This window comes from Eleutherodactylus coqui, chromosome 4 (assembly GCF_035609145.1).
Source record: "Eleutherodactylus coqui strain aEleCoq1 chromosome 4, aEleCoq1.hap1, whole genome shotgun sequence".
Classification (NCBI taxonomy): Eukaryota; Metazoa; Chordata; class Amphibia; order Anura; family Eleutherodactylidae; genus Eleutherodactylus; species Eleutherodactylus coqui.
Window position 1 is genome coordinate 254,015,853 of NC_089840.1, and position 22,778 is coordinate 254,038,630.

At 45.5% G+C, this 22,778-nt stretch overlaps 1 protein-coding gene across 2 annotated transcripts in view; it reads right to left on the minus strand.

Annotated features, from left to right (window-relative positions):
- The window catches only part of LOC136626236 (stress-induced-phosphoprotein 1-like), a 74,895-nt gene that overhangs the window by 31,693 nt on the left and 20,424 nt on the right, over positions 1-22,778 (minus strand). For both annotated transcript variants that reach the window (XM_066601110.1, XM_066601109.1), the window contains exons 2-6: positions 15,618-15,720; positions 12,636-12,716; positions 7,872-7,928; positions 3,520-3,645; positions 2,154-2,199 (exon numbers count right to left, since the gene is read on the minus strand). In XM_066601110.1, coding sequence (XP_066457207.1) covers positions 2,154-2,199; positions 3,520-3,645; positions 7,872-7,928; positions 12,636-12,716; positions 15,618-15,692 — 385 coding nt within the window. In that variant the 5' untranslated portion in view covers positions 15,693-15,720. The remainder of the gene's footprint in view (positions 1-2,153; positions 2,200-3,519; positions 3,646-7,871; positions 7,929-12,635; positions 12,717-15,617; positions 15,721-22,778) is intronic.

Consider the following 22,778-nt stretch of genomic DNA (forward strand, 5'->3'; position numbering starts at 1 on the left):
CATATTTACATAGTTACTCCTTACATACAGTTACGCCGTATCGCTTGGTGCGCTCATTAATTCAGGCCATTAACAACCCAGGGATTTGAAGCAATTTGTAAAGTACTGAAGTTAATGTGCGGAGCCGGCCCTCCTGCTAACTATCCACACAGCACAAATGTGCTGACAAATCATTGATCAGAGCAAAAGGCTTGCCACCTCTTTCCGGTTCACGTGCCATGCTTCTGCTCGGTATTTATAATGCCATGTATCACGATCTTACTATAACTTACTGCAGGGTTTCGCACCCTGCGGCTCTTCGACTGTCGTGAAACTACAGCTCCCATCGAGTTTTCACAGCAGCAAGCTTATGAGATTTTACATTGATGGTCTGTCCATAACAGAGCAAAGGGGGGAGCACTGGAAGGAAGAACCTGGGTCAACCTACAAAGAATCAAAAGCAGTATTTATTTCCATATGTTAATATTTAGTGGGGCTCCTTTGGCCCTAATGACATCGAAAAATCATGGTGGCATACATTCTTTTAACGTCTGATACACTTCAGCTGGTATTTCCCTCCATTCATCCAGCAAAGGGTGTTCTCTCAAAGATGATGCATCAGTCTGTCTACAGCAGTGCAAGGAGCGTAGTCATTGGACAGTTGAGCACTGGCAAAATGTAGTAGTGTGATTCAGCACACCATAGAACATCTTTAGATCAGATAGAGGTACCTGAGTTTGGAGGATCCTGGGAACACCTTTTGCCTAAGTGTGTTGTTCCAACAGTTAAGTATGGCGTGTGTTCCGTTATGGTCTGTGGATGTTTTACGTGGCATGGTCTCGGTCCGTTGGTTGTAGTGACAATAACCATGAACATAGAGGGGACCCTGACATTCTAGACAATAATGTGCTGCTGACAATGTGGTAATGCTCTGGAAATGGTCGGCCATACTTCCAACAAGACAACGCACCTTGTCACAAATCCAACACCGTTTGAGGATATGGATGTTCCATGATTGGACCGGCTGCACAAAGTCCCAACCTGAATCCTACTGAACAGCTTTGGGATGAACTGGAACATCAGGTCAGGCAATCTGAATAGTGTCCATTTTATTTGAGAGAACTTTGCAAGATGTTTGCAGGATGACTGGAGGGAAATACCAGCTAAAGTGTATCAGATGTTAGTAGATAGTATGCCATCCGATGTCATTAGAGCCAAAAGGAGCCCCACTAAGTACTAACATATGGAAATAAATATGACTTTTTATTCTTACTCAGGTGTCCAATTACTTTTCATAGAGTAGATATTGCTACTGCGCCTTTGTTCTTCTAACCCAGATTCTCCTCATCCATTGCATATTCAAGATCTATTCAAAAAAAAAAGCGCTGGACATTAATTTAAAATGCAAGAAAAAATATAAATTTATGCATTTACTGCACTACTTTTAAAAAAACAAAATATCTTTGGAAAAAAAATATATATTTCTGCCGCCATCTTCTGGCAGCCACAACTGCTTTTATTTTCCCGTCAACACAGCTATGTGCTCATATTTTACTTGAAGTCTTGTAGTTTCTATTGGTGTAATTTTAGAGCGCATCGTTGTTTGTGTTTTATGAAAAACACACACACACACACACACACACAAATATATTTCATATACAAAAAAAATATATATATATATATATTTTATATTTTTTATATTATTTTTTTTACATCCATCTCCCATAAGGCACTTGAACTTGAGATTGTTTGATACCATAGTATTGCCTTATACAATGTTCTATCTAAGAGGCAATCAGCCACAGCAGCCCTGGGGCCTTCAGAATGTCCCGGGAAGGGGAGGGGGGGGGGGGGGGGGTACAAAAAAACAAAAATCACTCCTGTGTGTCCTGAAATGCCGTATAAAACCCTCTACATAGATGAACAGTGGGCCTCACTTACCAAAACTGTTTAACCATAAGACTGTCCTTGTGGCCCATAGGAACCAATCAGAGCTCAGCTTTCATTTTTTCACAGTAGTTTGAGAAATGAGCTCTGATTGGTTCCTATGGCAACATGGACAGTTTTGCCATTTTGATAAATGAGGCCCAATTGTTAAAAAAAAACAAACAAAAAAAAAAACATAACATCCTACAGAATAAGACATTTAGTTCAGCTCCCAAGAACCTCCTTACCAGCAAGACGCCTGGCTCTTTGGATCAAGGAGTTGGTGCAGTCATCCTGCAAAAGGAAAGAACATCATAACTGCGTTATTAAAGCGGTTTTCTGCGTATAGGTCATCGAGAGTTGACTGGTTGGAGTCCCCAACTCAGAACACCCACTAATCAGCTGATATAAGCGACAGCGGTACTCGTTTGAGACCCATGGTCACTTCAGTCACACTGCTGTACATTGTATAGTGGCTGTGCCCGGTCAAGCAGGTCTATCCCATTTGCTTGAATGGGACTGAGCTGCTCTTAGGCCATGTGACTGATGAACAGGACGTCACTTCTGATTGGCAGGGATCCAGAATGGTGGATCCCCATATATGTAATGTTAATAAGCTCGGCCCCCAGCCGCGGCTCAACCTCCTCACTCCTCTACACTACAGATGCAGTCCCCTTTGCTAGGAGGGGTATCAACGGGCTGTATGCAAAGCAGCTATTTTCTGGAATTCCTAGACTATGCCTTTAAAAGGAAACCTCACCAATGAGCTTTTTATGCCTCCAGGTGCCCTCGACCCCCCCCCCCCCCTTCCTCACCCCAACTGGAATGGTCTCGATAACCATACTGGAATTAAAATGAATGAAGAAAGAAGCATGCCAGGAGGAAAAGAAATCTCCAGTATGCTAGCACCTGCAGTTACAGCACTTTGTGGAGGGGATTTCACATCGGTGTCAGAAAAGCTCTAGCCAAGGCAAGGCATTTCATGTGCTTCACCTCAAGCACACCTGATGCAACTCAAGGTACCTTTACATGGGGCAATCCCAAATTATTACTGGAAATAGCGAATTAAGGCGATAGTCGTCCCATCTACACGCGGCCACCAAAAGGGTACCGAGTGAGAAATCGCTCACTTGTTGGAGTTTACCTAATAAGTTACTATCGGCCCGTGTAAACATGCAGCTGTGCATCTCTGAATCAACCAACTCCAGCTATTCTTCAATTTTTGCGAGTGTATATCATTGCAGTATGAAAATAGAGAAGTGATCAACAGTTGTCCCATGTACAGTGGTCTTAATGAAGTCCTTGATTAGTTGCACCAGGTGTGCTTGAGGCAATACTTGATTTCCAATCTTGTGCTCTTATGAGAGATTCTATTCAGAGAGTTAAATAATTCTGAGACTGCAGAAGTTATTAAAAATTGTATTTTATTGTGAATTTGGAGAAACCTAATTTTTATATTTTGTGCGTTTAGCTATTTAAATTCTCCTTGCTCGAGGAAAAAAAAAAAAGCAGAAAGCTTATCAATTTTGCAAATAAACTTAATTTGCAATGAGGACTGAATAACTGATTGCAACTGTACAAAGTTTCCTCATTGGTCAGACATAAAACAATTACCTCTTCCACCTTCTCCTCGTTCTCTTTGTTAGCACTGTGCTTCTTATCAAGTTTATTCCTGCTCTTTGGTCTAATGTGACTGGCAGCGTTGGCAACGAACGCACTGTTTACATCCCACTCCGGCTCCTGCCAAGGGAAAAATAAATTACATATATTATCGTCCTAATAATCCCAGGTAACCTTGCTACTTATTGGCAAGTGGGAACTCGTCAAACCGGCTCCCAGGAGTACAACGCCTCATTTCCACAAAGAGAAGGGGTCGGATGTGGCAATACAGTGAATAAATAGCAAGGTGCATGTTCAGTCCTGCAAAAAAGTTTAAGTTCAGAACAGCAGAGCTCTGCGGAGTCCCTAACAAAGGGGTCATTATGACCCTCCACAGTAGGCTAGTCAGTAAAAAAATGTTTAGTGTACACCACAGCAGAGAAAGGACAGCAAACATGCAGATTTTAAAGATCATTTGATAGTCCTTAAAACTTCATTAAAAAGTATACCAAAAAAAAAAAACTTACCACACCCAGTCTGGGTTCAGCAATGCAAACACCTCCACTTCCGAATTGTATGCAGCACTGGGTCTCATGATTTGGACCTGTCATTGTCAGTCCCAGGATCATAGGGGTCAAGTTGATTGGCTCATTTTAACCCTTTCCAATCCACTGTCTGGCGTCTGCAGACATTATGATTTAAGGCTGTGCAGCTCCGATGTTGGAAGACGTCCGTCGGGGTTCTCTTACTGTGTATTGCCAGCCTCTCTGCTGTCGGAGCCTATCCAACGTGTCACCTCATGCAGTACTGGCTTTAGCCAGCAGATAGCGCCATTGTATAATGGCAGAAAAAGAGTAAGCCCCCAGGAAAACCAGGATACAAATTGGATTGGAAAGGGTTAATAACTAAGGCATCCCCCTGCGATGAGGTCACCTGACCACAAGAGGTGCATACCACTTGAATCAACGTCATAAATACAGATACCGGCATCACTGGACCCAAACTAAATCAGGTACTGTTTTTTTCCTTCCAAGATAACCCCCTTTAAAAGCGAAGCTCCGCCTTCAACCACCTGTTTTTGTTTTACTCCAATGAGTCTAAAAAAAAAAAAAATAAAGTAACTTTAGAAATAGCCTTGATGTGACCCTCCAATTTCAGGACAAAATTCTGTCCCAGGATTGGAGGGGAAGGGGTTATTTTACCTGCAGTTCTTCCTCGTGCCTCCGATTCACCGGTTTTGGGTCCTGTTGGCGGATGCAATCTTCAGACCACCTAATCCTCCACAGCACACTGGTACTGTTAGACTACCAACGCACTATACCTGCTCTCTGATTGGCCAGAGTTGCTCGTATAATCAGCACTAGGCAATCAGAAAGCAGTTCAGTGTATATAAGTAGTTAGAAAATTGCCCAGGGACCAGAGGGCTGCTTTAATTAAAAAAAATCTGTACCATTTTGTGCCTAATTTCTATACACAACTGTGTGTCTCCATGGTAACAGACTACAAAACAAATCCTGTGTAGTCTGATCCAGCAGTCACATTTCCTTCTCGGTCCACTACCTCTTTCTAATGAATTCAGTTTAAAAAAAAAAAAAAAAAAACTATATTAATTTTTTTAATCTAATTAGAACCAGAAAGATAGAGGAACATTTTCCATTTTTCTAACCAGTTTTTATTTTCTGATTGTAGATTTTTTTTTTTTATTCTGCTGTCTATACATGACTATGGGGGCGGCCATCTTTCTTAGCTGCATTTAATACCTTTTTTCCCCCGTTTGCTTTATTAAAGGGTAAAAACAAACCCTTAGTGTACAAAAAGTAGAAAGAAAAATATTGCCTTCAATTTATAGTTCTTTACCTTTAAAATTATCACATTTCTGTTTAAAAAAAAAATGTACAGGAATGAGTTTGCCATTTTGTACAATCTTGGGATTACATGGCAGATATGGCGATGGTTTAGGTCTGTCGGCGGTGGGTAATTTTCTTTTTTTTTTTTTTTTTTTTTTGTGGTTAAAAACAGCTTCTGTCTACTCTTTGGGGTCCTTGGCTGTCTCCGACAGCTAAGAACTCAGCCTGCTCCTGCTTGATTGCAGGAGTCTTAAACCCGCACCATATTACAGTGGCATGAGATTGAAGCCCAGGACCAAGTGCCATATAGCAACGGTGCTTGGTCCTTAATGGAGTCAAGGGAACTTGTCCGTTTGTAAAGGCTCCTAGGAACTAAGTTTAAAGGACAGGAGCCGCCAAATTTGAAAATTATATAGTCATACTCACCTGCTTCCTCGCTCCAGCGCAAACTGACCGCTTGTTCTATGGAATGGACTCCTTCCACACGAGCCCAATCATCTGATTATACCCATGTTTTTGTTCTTGGTTTTTTTTTTTGACATATAGGAGCAAAAAAAGTGGACAAATTTTCACTTTTAAAGACAACTCCACCTAGTTCCCTCGACATTTGTGATTATTGTAAAACCACGACAATTATAGAACACATGACACAGAAGTTGCCCCTGAGAATTGGCCATAAAAGCAATTGTCAGAGGAGTCATAATTATACTAATTAGCAGCAACTACTCACATGAATGGGCTACCACAGGCCTGAGGAAATACCGTACAACATGCGAGTCATAACTTTTGATGAACAAGGCAAAAACCAGCAAATACTATTTGTGCAGAGTGATGGCTATCATATATATGATTAAAGGGGCATTTTTTTCCATTATAGTCATTAAAAATCAAAAAATAGCGTCATTGCATACATACATTACTTCTTTTTATACTTCAGAGCTGTATGCTAGTGGAGTCACTGTGTACATACATTACTTATCCTGTACTGATCGGGAGTTACATCCTATATTATACTCCAGAGCTGCACTCACTATTCTGCTAGTGGAGTCACTGTGTACACAAATTACTTATCCTGTACTAATCCTGAGTTACATTCTGCATTATACTCCAGAGCTGCACTCACTATTCTACTGGTGGAGTCACTGTGTACATACATTACTTATCCTGTACTGATCCTGAGTTACATCATGTATTATACTCCAGAGCTGCACTCACTACTCTGCTAGTGGAGTCACTGTGTACATACATTACTTATCTTGTATTATACTTCAGAGCTACACTTAATATTCTGCTGGTGGAGTCACTCTGTACATACATTACTTATCCTGTACTGATCCGGAGTTACATCCTGTATTATACCCCAGAGCTGCACTCCCTATTCTGCTGGTGGAGTCACTGTGTACATACATTACATATCCTGTACTGATCCGGAGTTACATCCTGTATTATACCCCAGAGCTGCACTCCCTATTCTACTGGTGGAGTCACTGTGTACATACATTACTTATCCTGTACTGATCCTGAGTTACATCCTGTATTATACTCCAGAGCTGCACTCACTATTCTGCTGGCGGAGTCACTGTATACTTACATGGCTGGCTACAGAAACAGTCAACAAGGCTGTTGTAAATTGTTAAAGTTTGTCTGACAACAGTTTTTCTATAATCAGATTACTGCCGAGTAACAATAACACTTCCCAGAATGTAAGTCACCAGAGTAAACTGTCTGCAGATATCAAGCCAGCAAGGATTGATGGGGGATTTCAGCTCTGAAGCTTGTAGAGCTAGAACATTTTTTTTCTGGACAATAATACTGACTAACTCAATCCAGATATAAACCCCATATTTGACCTCTAAAAAGGTGAGCCTGTAGAGCAAGGTCAAAGACCTTGAAGGGGTATTCTGGGCACTTATTACTGATGACCGATCAGGATAGATCACCAGCTGGTCGGCAGGGGTCCGCTGCTCAGGATCCCCACCGATGAGCTCATCCTTCCGCTTCTGACCAGAATGTAGATGTTCATCCCGCTGTATTTACAGCGGGAATGAAAATCAGCAGACCAGCAGGGATCCCAAGCTGGGGACTCCAGCAAATCAACTACCGATGACCTATCCCAAGGATCGGTCATCAACAGTAAATGCCTGGAAAACCCCTTTTAAGCAGAAACGAAAGCAAGACACATACATGCGTAATAGGACCTATGGACGTCACCAGCAGCTAACTTGGAACCCCAAACTATAGGCTAGAATGGAGGGAGCTGCTGCAAAAAGTGGTCTGTACTCAGATGGGTTTTCATTTCATATATGAAGGCACAGAACCCTTCACCTTTAGTACTACATATCCATTGAAGGGTTAAAAATATATATATTTTTATAGCAACCAATCAGGGAACAACTTTCAGGCCTTATACTGCTCTGGGAAAATGAGAGCTGAGCTGTGATTGGTTGCTATGGGCAACACGACTGACCCGGTGTGTCTTTACAAGACTTTTGCATATAAGCAACATAACTATCTGAATACCTGTTCATTTTCTTCAAGATGTTTCTTCTTCTCAAGCTTCTTCCGTTCCCGCTGTCTCTGCGGAGAGAGGGAGACATTTAAGGTAAACAGGTTCTTTAACCTTAAAATAAACCATAAATAGCAAATAGAAGTCATTTAGTGGTCCATCTTTGAGGGTTCAGATCCAGGTGGTTTCTTTTAGTTTTTGGAGAAGACTAGAGCTGGAGGCGGTACAACAGGGTACAAGAGCCTCCATGCCCATCTGTATCACATCTTGTATCCAAGCTAGAGGTGGTACAACAGGGAGCTAGAGCCTCCATGCCGTCCGTATCACATCTTGCATCCAAGCTAGAGGCGGTACAACAGGGTACTAGAGCCTCCATGCTAACCTGTATCGCATCTTGTATCCAAGCTAGAGGCGGTACAACAGGGTACTAGAGCCTCCATGCCCGCCTGTATCGCATCTTGTATCCAAGCTAGAGGCGGTACAACAGGGTACTAGAGCCTCCATGCCCGCCTGTATCGCATCTTGTATCCAAGCTAGAGGCGGTACAACAGGGTACTAGAGCCTCCATGCCCGCCTGTATCGCATCTTGTATCCAAGCTAGAGGCGGTACAACAGGGTACTAGAGCCTCCATGCCCGCCTGTATCGCATCTTGTATCCAAGCTAGAGGCGGTACAGCAGGGTACTAGAGCCTCCATGCCCGCCTGTATCATATCTTGTATCCAAGCTAGAGGTGGTACAACAGGGTACTAGAGCCTCCATGCCCGCCTATATCACATCTTGTATCCAAGCTAGAGGTGGTACAACAGGGTACTAGAGCCTCCATGCCCGCCTATATCACATCTTGTATCCAAGCTAGAGGTGGTACAACAGGGTACTAGAGCCTCCATGCCCGCCTATATCACATCTTGTATCCAAGCTAGAGGTGGTACAACAGGGTACTAGAGCCTCCATGCCCGCCTGTATCACATCTTGTATCCAAGCTAGAGGTGGTACAACAGGGTACTAGAGCCTCCATGCCCACCCATATCACATCTTGTATCCAAGCTAGAGGTGGTACAACAGGGTACTAGAGCCTCCATGCCCACCCATATCACATCTTGTATCCAAGCTAGAGGTGGTACAACAGGGTACTAGAGCCTCCATGCCCGCCTGTATCACATCTTGTATCCAAGCTAGAGGCGGTACAACAGGGTACTAGAGCCTCCATGCCCGCCTGTATCACATCTTCTATCCAAGCTAGAGGTGGTACAACAAGGTACTAGAGCCTCCATGCCCGCCTGTATCACATCTTGTATCCAAGCTAGAGGTGGTACAACAGGGTACTAGAGCCTCCATGCCTGTCTGTATCATATCTTGTATCCAAGGTAGAGGCGGTACAACAGACTACTAGAGCCTCCATGCCCACCCATATCACATCTTGTATCCAAGCTAGAGGCGGTACAACAGGGTACTAGAGCCTCCATGCCCGCCTGTATCACATCTTGTATCCAAGCTAGAGGTGGTACAACAGGGTACTAGAGCCTCCATGCCCACCCATATCACATCTTGTATCCAAGCTAGAGGCGGAACAACAGGGTAGTGCAAATACTGCACTCTTGTTGGAGCACCCAAAGTCACCATGTAGGCCTACATTGTTTAGACGACATTTTCTCACTGCAGATGGCTCAATGCAAATGCAGGATATTTCCCAAGATATTATACAGAATCACATAACAAAAGGCTGGGTTGTGGGCCGACCTTGCACAGAGGAATAGTAAATGTCAAGGGGGTAAAAGCTTGACATACTTTATATGTGCCAGTGATTACAAGGCCTGTCAGTCCTTCCTCAGATAGGTGGGGGTACACAACTCTGGCTGGAGAGGAGGGCTTAGTGCTGTCCTGTTGACATGGCTAGAAACAACTAAAAAGTAGCTTTTCATGGGTCAAACATCATCTGATTAGCCGCTTCATAAAGCAACTTTAAGTGAGTTGTCCCATGTAAACCCGGTCACCAACTTGATTATCAAGTGAGAATTTATTCACTAGTTGCTTCATTTCAGCTCAACAAAAAAAATAAAATAAATAGTCTCTGGTTCATTAATTACTGTCTGGTATAAACAGCAGTTAAGGCCCTTTTACAGGCAAAGATAATCTTCCAAACAGCTGAAAGATTTAGTGATCCATTTGCATGAAGTGTTAATGGCCATTAACACTATCTTCATTTGCATCTAAAAGGACCTCCATGAGTTGTTTGCAGAGCCCAGCATGTGTTTTATCACACGCCCAGCTGTATAAACAGCTGCCAACACTTTCCATTGTTCTCCTCCTGGCTGTGGGCAGATTGAATTGCTCTCCTCCTGGCTAGTGTAAACATGCAGTGGGGAGAACATCCTGCAGTCTATTGAAAGATGAGCAAAATACCTTTAAATGGAATGAAATTGCTCAGTCTTTCAGCGGCTGAACGATGGATTTTAAGTGAACTAAAATCAATCATTCAAGCGAAAAAGTCCACGATGCCCGCGTTTACACCTAACAATTCTCTCATTTTCGGCCGTTTGGACGACTTTTGAGCGATAATCGTTGCATGTAAAAGGGCCTCAAGTCTTTGAAGAACAAGACAACTTTGCAGAGAGATGTATGCTTGTTTAGAGTGCTCCTCCCACCAAATGCTGATTGGCTCCTGCCTTTTAGAACATTTCACCCACCCACTTAACACACATTGATCTTCGACTAAACAGTCCCTGCTGGTCTCCTAAAGAACACTCTCCGCTATGGTCTCTGGTTGCGAGTGTTCACTCAAAGACCACATTCAGTGGACTTGGCAACCAATTAGCGCTTGTTGGGGAGGGGTTACCACTTCAAATACACACCCACCAAAGAAGCTCACGCCCCCCAACTAGTTTATGAATGATATTTTGGCCCCTATAGGTGCTCCCAACAAAGCAAGGTATAAGGAGGACCACAGCACGCCAAAACACATTTGGTCATGCCCCGAAATGCGTAATAATTGCCGACGTATATAAAAGTATAATCAACCATTCTTCTTTCACAGAAGGCCACCCCACAACTTGAGCTTTTGGTATGCGATTCTGTATAGCATCCACAAGACGCTCGCATCCCTCCGTGATACAGCGCCCTCCATGTTGGCAGCGTCTACAACACCCACCTTTTTATCAGATCGGACACCATTCACCGGAAGTCCACCTCTACTCTCTTCTGGTACGCCCTAAAGCGGCTCTGCTCCAATATCTCCCTTTCACGGACAACTCCCAAAATACACGTTCCTCCGTGGATAAATCTGATATTTATTGTACTGTTTTTAGTCCTTTTGTTGTGTTTAGGGTTGATGAAAATAAAGTGCGCTATGTACAGTATACTTGATAAGACCGCCGCCGCTGCCTTGGCCTTCATACTACGTTACACTTCTCCTTGCTTTCTGTATATGGAATGTATTCCATTTGTGTTTCCTGGCCACTGCCCAACGCCGTGTGTACGCTGCCCACATTCCATCTTTTGTTAAGATGTCTGTCTGATACACAAGTAAACCGCAGCGCACATTACACCACACAATACAGAGCAGAGTCTATTTTTATAGGCTTTGAATACCCAGATTCTGCCCCTTCCCACTACTGCCCCCCTTCTTACAGCCGCTCATGTGTGGCAATTGCTCAACAAGCTTAGCCATTGCTGTAATCCAGATCAGCTCCCTGTGCGTCGAGCTTGTCCCTATATGTAACTGGCAAATCAGCAGTGTGGCAGGGTAAAGAATGGGGGGCAGAACAATGAACTGAGATTCTAATGAGGCTGGACTACCTAGGATTTCCGTTAGGCTTCATTCACATGGGTGAACAAGATATTGGGCCCGATATCTTGAGAAACTTGGCCCGATATCTTGCTAGCCCCCTCCCAAAAAATAAAGTCGCGCATTACATGACCTGCGAGTGCCATACAATGCCTTTTATTGAAACAATGGGCAAGACATTCCAGGGAAAACCCAAATAAAAAGATTAAATCCCACAGCAGAATCCGGCTCTGGCAGCACCGGCGTCGTCCGTGCATACCTGCTCGGTTGCCATCTTTTCCGTACTGCGGATGAACCCAGCGGATCGCCGTTGCCCATGCAGTCGCTGGGCGACAACAAAGAATCAATGTTCATTGCAATCAGGCCGCGGGTCAGACAGCTTCCATTGATTTCAATGGAAGCAGTCCACGCGGAATCCGCATGAAAATCGAGCATGCTGCAATTGTTCCTCCGTGAGTGGAAATGGTAATTGATTTCCGCCCGGGTGCAGGAAGCAACGGATCTCCATAGGAAGTAACGGGCGGTATTTGCTGCGGCTTCACACTACCAGCGGATTCCGAAGCACATATCTGCCCGTGGGTAGGAGGCCTTAACTGCGGGTCACAGAGGTCCCCTAACAGAGCAGATAATCATTGCCTATGCCATAGATAGTCTATATCCCCACTTGTCTTCTGCATCCCCAGCTCGGAGAGCAAGGTGATCGCTCAACGTTTGAGCGATCACCTTGCGCTGTAAACGCACACAACGATTACCGCTCAAAAGACATCTTTTGAGCCATAATCGTTGTGTCTAAATGGGCCTCAAGACTTTCAGATGATCCAGTCCCTTTAAATTTTCTCTCCATTTACAGAAGTTAACTCCGAAGTTGACTCGTCAGTCGCATACGTTAAAGAACCACTCCATACAGTCTTCACCCACTTGCACTATGAAGTTCAGTGAGTGGCTGCAGGAAACAGTCAGAATGCGTAAGATGACTTGCAGGAGCAGAGGGTTTACCTTCTTTTTGGCTCGACGCTTCTCCGCTTTTTGTCTGGATTGTCCGTCTTCTGATAAGTCATCCGAGTTTATGTCTTCCTCCTTCAGAAAACAGAAATGATAAAAAGAAACATTATTTTAGAGGCTCCCGGACTCCACAGGGGGCTGCAGTGTTCTTGGCTTTGCAAACGCTGCGGGTCAAGAACCGCCAGTAACTCCTTCACAGTACTGCGCGTGTAGAACAAATACAGCTGTGACAACCGTATGATGCATCGGGATAAGGCATGTTCACATGTGGCGTGTTACGGTGCAAGCAAAGTAATCTCATCCACGCGCTGCAGGGGAAAAAAAATCTGCATCGTACAATCCGCACCGCAGATCAGACGGGGGTCCTGTATTTACCTCTTCCCACTTCCCAGGCTTGCTGCTAACACTATGAAGGAGAGCGAGAGTTGTGCATGTGTGGTGCAGCTCCATTCATTTCAATGGGTCTGATGGAAACAAACAGTGGAGTATAAGCGCTTGGCCATTCTAAGCAGTCCCATAACCTCTGTTCTCACGACCAATTAGACTTCTCACCTATCCTATAGATGGACGATAAAAGTGAATTGAGGTAGAACCCCTTTAAGCTGCTGAAAATTGGTCTCCGATTTGATGCCCTTTCCCCTTTGAGTTCAATGGGAAACTCAAAAACCACAACTAATCCCATCTGCTGCAGGTACATTTTAAAAATACTACATTTGTGTAGACCAGCGATTACTTCATGGTTGTCCTAGTCTACAGCGATGACTTCTCAGACTGCCGGGAAAGCAGGCAAGATTGTGAAAATTTGCATTTGCAGACCTCCCGTACACAGTTTTAGCACAGACTTTTTTCTGCCACTGAATTTGGTGCGGGAAGTCCTGATGGATTTTCCCACAGCAAATCTGCACCATGTTAAAATTTACCCTAAATTGGTGGACCACTGAAAAGGTCAGCATTAGCCCATGCTCAGCAGATTGTGTCGTGGAATCCGCACCAGTTTTATTTGAAATCTGCACTTGACATGATCAGATCAGTAGGGGCTCAGGTCCTAAGAATGGGGGTCTCAGGTGGATGCTGCGAGCCCACAGTGACCAGTAGAGAGGGATGTGGGTCCCCTATTCTTGGGATTGATGGTGGCCTCAGTGGTGGGAACCTCACCAATCAAACTTTTATCACTTCTCCTTTAGATACGCAACAGGTCTATTTTGGTACAACCCCTTAAAGGGGTTGTCCCGCGCCGAAACGGGTTTTTTTTTTTTTCAACCCCCCCCCCCCCCCCGTTCGGCGCGAGACAACCCCGATGCAGGGAAGTAAAGAAAGCTTACCGGAGCGCTTACCTTAATCCCCGCGCTCCGGTGACTTCAATACTTACCGCTGAAGATGGCCGCCGGGATCCTCTGTCTCCGTGGACCGCAGCTCTTCTGTGCGGTCCATTGCCGATTCCAGCCTCCTGATTGGCTGGAATCGGCACGTGACGGGGCGGAGCTACACGGAGCCGCTCTCTGGCACGAGCGGCTCCATAGAAGACTGCAGAAGACCCGGACTGCGCAAGCGCGGCTAATTTGGCCATCGGAGGGCGAAAATTAGTCGGCTCCATGGGAACGAGGACGCTAGCAACGGAGCAGGTAAGTAAAAAACTTTTTATAACTTCTGTATGGCTCATAATTAATGCACAATGTATATTACAAAGTGCATTATTATGGCCATACAGAAGTGTATAGACCCACTTGCTGCCGCGGGACAACCCCTTTAACCCCTTTAGTGGCACGCCCGGAAAATCTCACCATGCAGTTAAACCACGGAAGATTTCTGTGGACAGCTCAAGTGCTGAAATGCTGGCTAGGACACACAGTTAGGCTGGATTCACACAGGGCGGATTTGCCGTGGAAATTCCGTCCGGAATTTCCGAACGGCAAATCCGCCTGCGGCCGCTAATCTCGGGATTAGCCAGCCATGTGGACGAGATTTCTCAGAAATTTGCCGACCGCAGCATGTCCGGGTTTTTTTCTTTCCGCTGCGGCCGCGCTCTCCTCTATGGGAGCGCCAGCCGCAGCGGAAGAGCGAGCGGCCGGGCCGCTTCAAAGCCGCCGCGGGTTTTTCCGCGGCACTTCTCCCGGCAGAAATCTTGTGGTTTTTGCAGCGGCCAAACCGCAAGATTTCTGGCAGGAATCCGCCCCGTGTGACCCCAGCCTTATTGTGCCACTGTACATATTTGCCACTTTGAATGACCTCAAGAAAATCTCGAGTGCTTGCTGCGCTGACATGGTAATAATAAACCTGCCACTGAAGGGGTTAAAGGGTTTGCTTATTTTTTCCCCCCAAACCCGTGCCACGTCCGTCCGTGGATTGTGTCCGAAGTCAGTTGGAGTGAACTGCAATATCACTCATAATCTGCAGACAAATATGGCGCTGTTCATGAATGAAAGCAGCCATGTTTTCCTAATCCTCGACAAGCCCTTTAAAAAAGGGAACCCTTTGCTAGGTTCATGCTGCCCGAACCACCGTCAGCATGTAGCCAGGACATACATTGACCAAATGGGCATCTAGGTTTTATAAATCTTCAAGTTCGAGTCAAAGGGGCGGGCCACGCCAGACTCATCTTGTCCGCCGCATCAAGAGTGATAGCTCCTCTCCTTGCTTATGTATAGGGAGAGGACTATCAGTCAACAGGTGGAGAGAACCCGGCGCAGCCCTCCCCGTCAACTCGAGAGCTCCGAGTGAACCGGATCACTTTAAATCATGTTAGACTTTATGTATATCTGCTCCTATTAAATGGAAAATAAAACATTGCGATGATTTCACTTAACATCTAGCGTGTATTGGAGCCTCTCTCTTGGGTTCTCCTCCCACTCCATCATTATCATCTAAATAGCATATACGCATCATTTACATATAAATCTACATATAGAGGGGGTAAATACTTTCTCCCAAGCCCCGTGCAGCAGGAGCCGTAGCATTCGTACATCCCTGGTACCGTACCTGGAGATTGAGATCTTTTTTGTGCATTATCTCATTTCGGCAGCTGCGGATACCTTCAGCAGTTTCAAAGTCCATTGCATTTCTCTGATGTTTCAAGGTGATGCTTTATGGCAGGGAAAGAGGGAGGAAAAAAAAAAAAAAAAGTTTCGTTAAGAATCCAGGAGCTGAACTCTTACCTTCTTCATTATGGATCAGAAGATTAATGAATAATGAACTACCTATCTGGAACTAAAGCATCTGTCTAGTATGAACGGCAAATTACCATATACACACACGGCTCCAAATACATTTGCGCAGCATCAGCAAAAAAGTTCACTGAGCTTATCGCAGGACATTTAAGCGGCGGAGGGGAAATTTAAAAAAAAAAAAAAAAAAGGGAGGAGGATGATTCCGTTGAGATAGTGAGTGGCATTCACATTTATACTGAAGAGCAGCTCCCCTTAAAATAAAACTAAGTTGTAATGTCCTTGAGTCGCCCTTACCCGTTTGATGACAACAGTTTCTTAGTTGTCATATTCTGGGATCGTTGGCAGTCAACCAATATGTCCACCATTACACAACCTCTGTTCCCCTTACATTGGGTTTGACACAACAATCCTAAAACAGGAGGTATGCAAACAAGGAGTATGGAAATGTTGGGTGCCAATCAACAGTCGCCATTATAGCAAACGACAGGCAAAGACGCAACTTAGAGGTGATAAGTCGATTTTGATACAACCCAACTAGAGGATAGGTGATAAAAGTCTTATCAGTGGGTGTCTTGCTACAGAGTATCTGACTAATCCTAAGAAATGGAGTCCCGAGTCCCTCTTCTCCCTACATCTATCCTCTGGAGATTGAATGGACCGTTGGCTGTGCATGTGCAGAGAGTAGATCAGATGGGTACTGTTGTATCTTTTCTCCACCGGAAGCTAGGGGCTGGCCCCCAGCTTCCGATTGGGCGTTTGTGTGTATGCTGTCTTGTGCCCCCCCGGCGACATGTAACAGTCACAGCAGTGGCCAGCAGCAGAGGCTCCGGTCAGAGTGACTGGAGCACAGGGCCGGGGACAGCCTCAGCAACAGTGGCATGGTGCAGAGTGGCAGCAGCAGAGGGGCAGAGTACATCGCCATGGACAGTGTTTCGGGCAACAGTGGCGGGGTGGTGACCTCACTGTCCCGCGGCGCTCTGCACTCCCGCTGCCGCATGCTGGGCATTGTAGGGAGGACGTTGGGAAAGGCGCTTGCAGCTGAGACTGGAGTGTATCGCACAGCCTAGCCAATCAGTAGCTGGGGGTGTACCCTACACCTCCCACAGCACAATGACAGGTCTCCACCTATTTTTGTGGTGGAGACAAGATACAACAATACCGATTAGATGTGTACTAATGCATTTAGCTCACAGAGGATTACCTACATAATGGTCCCTCAAGGAGACTGTCTGAAACAGGCCGTTTACCACATTAGAAAACATCAGTAGTATGTTAAGGCCAACAGTGCCTCCTTTCACCTCCATTTACCACTGGTTGCCACTGTTGGCATCCTTTAAGTATTATGTGCAGCAGAGGCATTACTATCTTCTTGACCTACAGTCTCATCTGCCTGTAGGGAATACATGCATGCCCGGACGACCTTTTAAAACAACCCTCTTGTTTCAGGATAAAATTCTGTCCCGGGACTGGAGGCGGGTAAGTTAAAAAGACGGCTCTAGTACTCTGTTGGCCCACCGCTAGCTTGGATATATGATGAGATACAGTTGCGCCCAGTGACATACAGGCTCTATATGTTATTCTGCAGCACATTTGCCCACAGATGTTGCAATTGGCCCTCTAGATCATGCATACTTGTAGACTACCGAAGCTGGTGTCTTAACTGCTCTCATAAATGCTCGATCAGCGATAAATCTGCTAACCGGGCAGGCCCAAGTGTGGCAACCTGGCACCACTACTAGGGGTGACTGTTTGCGATGGCCCCCCAGACCATCACAACAGGAGTGGGGGCAGTGTGCCGCTCCACAGCAAAGGCAGGATTGAGGTGCTCACTACAAGGCCTCCATACTTGAACACAACCATTGTCAGCTTCCAAACAGAACTCAGAATCGAGGCAATATAGTTCCAGTCCATAGTTGTCTAGGTCGTCCAATGAAGGTGATGGCGTTGGGGCGTTATTGGCAGGACACATAATTGGCGCTATGACACCAAATCCTCTTCTGCCAAGTGCCTGAAAATGGTCCAGTTAGAGACGGGTCTGTAATGATGATGGACAACAAAACTGTTGGATCTGCTTGTGTTGGCGGTGGATCAAACGATCCCCTCTACTGGTGGGCTGTCTTGGCCAACCAGAGCTTGTTCACAGTGTGTGCATGCCCTCACATAGCCTCTGCCCCAACACCTACTAACAGCTTGGTCAGCACGACCTAGATGGCGGGCAGTTTATCAAAACGACCATCCAGCTTCTCTCCTTCCAATAATGCTCCCCTCTTAGTTGTATTAACTGGACAAATGTCTGAGTGTGTCGTAGGGGCATCTAGTGGTCCACGATCTCTCAACAAGAGGTCCACTACACACAAGTAGACTCCAAACCTTTTTACGGGGCAACCGGGGAAGCACTTTTACACCCTCTGGTGACAAGACCCAGTGTGTAATCAGACCACAACTGTAATCACTTACTGCCAACGGGCGAGCGTGATATGGAGAATCAGTCGCATATTGCGCTCTCCAACATGTGAATTCTCTGCCGATGCGAGGCATCTTTATGTCAATACAACGTTGCATCACTTCGGGGATGTAGTGATCCTGTCAGCTGTAGCGGAGTATCACGGATTTTCTCCCACTATTTTCAATGGGAGACCTCACATCGCATGCACCCAGCACGTGGCGCGATGCTGCCGACGGTCACATTGAAAACAACGGAGGCCGAAATACAAGAGCAGGCAGGAAGATGGAACATTCCGCAATTGGTTTCCTGCATCATACCGCGGTGCCATGCAGGAAAACTTCGCTAATATGTATGACCCCATTTAAAAGAATGGTGTTAAGATTTGGGCGTCTCGCAACGCCCAAATCTTACACAATTTTCTCGCCAGTGTAAAGGCAGCCCGAGACATGACTGCAGTCAGAGATCTGCAGCAATCTGACCTTTCTATCTGGGTGCATTATTTTGTCAATGAGTATATTATAAAGAGCACGTCTTCTCTCCTGATAGGTCTGCTTCTGCAAATACTTTTTATTTCGCAGCAACTAACAATTCTAGCGGACCGTTTCATTCATTTCCAGGAGGAGTAACTGAAGGATGCATGATTGGGTATTACCAATCCCCATCTTGCTACCAAACCTCTATGCATACACACTTCCAGCACTAAATGGACTGCGTAGGGGGAAATCCTATTGACAAGGAGAATGGTGGCCAAGTTTTCATACGCTTCCAGGAGCAATAACAGAGGAACTAAATCACGCAAAGCTGCAACAGATGAATCTTTAAAGGGTTGTCGAACTGTAAACTATTGATGATCTATCCATCAATAGTAGATTAGTGGCGGTTTGCTACCCAGGATCCCTGCTCATCTATCAGCTGTTTGCCAGGCTGGTAAATTCACGTACTGAGCGCCGTTGTCTCAGCATTGGTGAAGCTTGGTATTACACCCATCCACTTCAATGCTAACTTTACATGCAATACACAGCCTGGTCACTGCATTAAGAATGGAGCTGTTAGCTTCCTGCAGAAAATCAGCTCAGTGCACTCGCACACTAGCTCAGAGAACACCTTACTGGCAAGGGTCCCACAAAATAGACCCCACCAATCTACTATGGATGGTCTGTCCTACGGATACAACATCAATAGTTTGCAACTGGACAACCCCTTTAATAGTTATTTCATAAGCAACACAAGTATTTGCCAGAAGAGTAAGCTGGTCCTCTTTAAAAACTATATGATGCCAAGCGTTCAGGATTTTAGTGTGAAAGTGTTGATTTACTTTCCAATCCAATCTGCAGTTCCCCCACTTCCGGCTATTAATGGCCTAACCACCAGTGTGGGCCGCCACTGCCCCTCTATCATCATCCATCTGAGGGGTGGCGGAATATAAACCGTAGCAGATGCCAGGCCACTTCTGCGTCGCTCATCTATGAGAGGCATTCTAGAAGAATGAGTCATGTGCAGAGCCTGTGTTTCCTCACTTCCGCTGCAGGTAATACTAATTGTCCAATCTGTCATTCCTGACATACAATGCACATAGTGAACTCCAGAACTGGCCGGGCGACAGACGCCGAAACTTGGCAATACTTCCAACATTTCACACATATCTAGGCTCTTAATAAATGGATTAAAGGATCCACATAAACAGCGTGGTTTGTAGAGTAGTGAGGACAGCTGAGGACATGCAGGATCACATCCACCAGTCAATAGTATCCAAGCCCAAAAAGGAGATTCCCAGCTATTTATGACTCAGGGGGGCGCTGCTAAAAAACACTTCGTACTACTTCTTGCCATAGTAAAAAGGTACATGGGGGAGAACAGAAGGTACATACAGAACAGTGCAAAAAAGTTTTAGGCAGGTGTGAAAGAAATGCTGCAAAAAGAAAGTAAGTTTTCAAAAATAGAAGCCTTAGGTTATTTTTAGCACTTGCACAGTGAATGAACAAAAGAGAAATCTAAAAATAGTATCAATATTTGGTGTGCCCGCCCTTTGCCTTCAAAACAGCATTACATTCTTCTAGGTACACTCTCACCAAGTCAGGGATGTTGTAGGATTATAGTCAGGTGTAGAATTGACCAAGTTATACCAAACAGCTGATAACGATGATTATTTTCACATGTATTAACTGACAAACGACTGCGTAGGAAGTGTTAAACTGGGCGAGAAACAGCTAAATTCTGCTACAAGGTGAGGTTGTGGAAGACAGTTTCATGTCACGGGTCATACAACACAGAAGACTGGGGTTTCAGGATGTGCCGTTCGAGCTCCTTTGAGGAACAGGCAAAGAGAAATGGACAGAAACCAGAGGGACCCAGGTACACCCATCTACTGTTAGGGAAAGCCTGCCCAGATGCAGTCCTTGGCAAAAAGCAATTCCTTCAAATGTAGAAATAAGGCCAAATATAAGAACTGGGGTGCAGAAAAATGGCAGCAAGTGCTCGGACTGAGAAGAGTCATTCGATGTGAAGTGATCTTAAAAAAAAATTGTGTATTATGCGTCCATGGTATCAAAAGAAATTTCCCAAAGTTTTAGGTTCGTACAGCTAATGGTTCCTGGGTTAGACGGCCCTGTTTGAGGAGTGGGGTTGTCTGCAAGTGCCGCACAACAATGAATAAAATGGCCGCAATTTTTTTGTTCTCGTAACATCGCATCAGTGAAAACATCGATGATGGGAGGGAAGCCATTGTATTTATTAATCCGCTTTTTTACTCACTCTCACATGGCAGGATTTTATCACCCGTGTAAAGCCACCCAAACTAGGACATCCACAGGAGCGCCAGTTACAGGGTGGGGGGAAATTCCCCTGTAGTGACACTAGTCACTAACAGAGCTGATCTGGGTCTGCTAGGACCCTGCAGCTCTGCCTTGGCAGGGGGGCACCCAGCGGCCAAGCGATCACTGGGTCGAATAGCAGAAGTGACACTTCCACTCTTCACTTGATAGCGTTTATTAAGCACTCTGCAAGACAGAAGGCAGAAGCAGTTAAAAAGCGCTTCTGCCTTCTCCTCAACTGCGACTGACAACCAAAGGGTACTATTGTAGCTTGTCACCACCGGAAGCTAGGGGTTTGACAAGGCTTGCATGGAGGAATGCCCCTGTCATGCCCCTAGCTCCTGATTGGCTGAATTTCTGAATGTCCTTGCAGTATCTGTAGTGATTTTTGCCTGGCCAGAAGGGTTAGGATTAGGGTTTGTTTTTCTGTTAGGCTTACATTATGAGCTCTAAATGCTTCCATGTTACAGCTGTAATACTCTGCAGTACCGGGGGCCTCTCCTCCTACAGGTGTAATACTCTGCAGTACTGGGGGCCTCTCCTACAGCCTTAACGTGGAAGTATTTAGTGGCAACAATCTAAGTCTAACCGGAAAACTAACCCTAACCCTCCAGCCCAGGCAAACATCAATACAGACACTGCTGCTATCACTGTCCCCAGAGCAGGCATGCCCCTTCCATTTCCTCTGGGCAACCACTACCCGGCACCGGTACATAGAGGCAGGGCAGCTGATCCCCGGGGGTGCAGAGTGTGCTCAGGGGAGGAGCAGTGCACTTTGTCAAGCGAGGAGCGAAGGAGTGGAGGAGTTCAGTGATTGGTGGAGAGACGGATGGCGGCAGCACATGGCACTTTGCCAAGCAAGGAGCAGACCACAGCTGATAAACTGAGCTGAAGCAGCGCAGCACTTCACCCATCGGCTGTGAGACAGACGCCACTTGCAGATCTTGAGGCCATGTAGTCAGCGCAGGTGAGCGGCCCGGTGTCTTCACTCTGTTCAGCAGAGGACTGCAGCACTTTGATTGGCTGGCGCACTGCCCGATGCTAGAGGCGTCTAGCCAGCTGGATTATGTCTCCACCCCTAGCTTCTGGTGGTGACAAGGTACAATAATACCCAGCCGAAGACCCAACCTGCTCATGCTTCATTGCAGAAGCTTTAATCTCATGCTGTAATTTTTACTATTGGCAAGAATTAAAGCCCAGGACCCAGTGCCATAAATTTAAAGTGCCTGTTCCTTAATGGTGTAGTGATCCAGGAGGATCGGTCATCAATAGTAAAAGCTCCAGACAATGCATTTCTCTAAAAGGGCATTTTTAAAAAATGGGTTTATAAAGCAGATCTGTAGCGCCTTTAAACGACTCCCGCTATAAACCAGCAACAATCTGTCACACTAAATGGTCTGCATGTCAATCTACACAAAGCATGCTCTTCTCTTAATCAGGGTGTCGGTGATTCATTGTATCTTGTTTGCAGAGTTCTAGTTTATGACAGCGAGAAAAGTATCCGAGATGGTAAAACATTTACAAGGACAACCGAACGTGCGGCTCCTCATTTGTAAGATACCTTTCAATTATGTCAGCTTATTTGCTTAGCGCTGCGGCCCCGCAGGTTATGAGGACGCGTTCCCCGCTAGTAAGATGGTATGCAAATGCAATCATCACAGAGGAATGTGTTCACGGGATGTATCAGGGCGGAAAGCATGGCTGGGCCAAGATCACA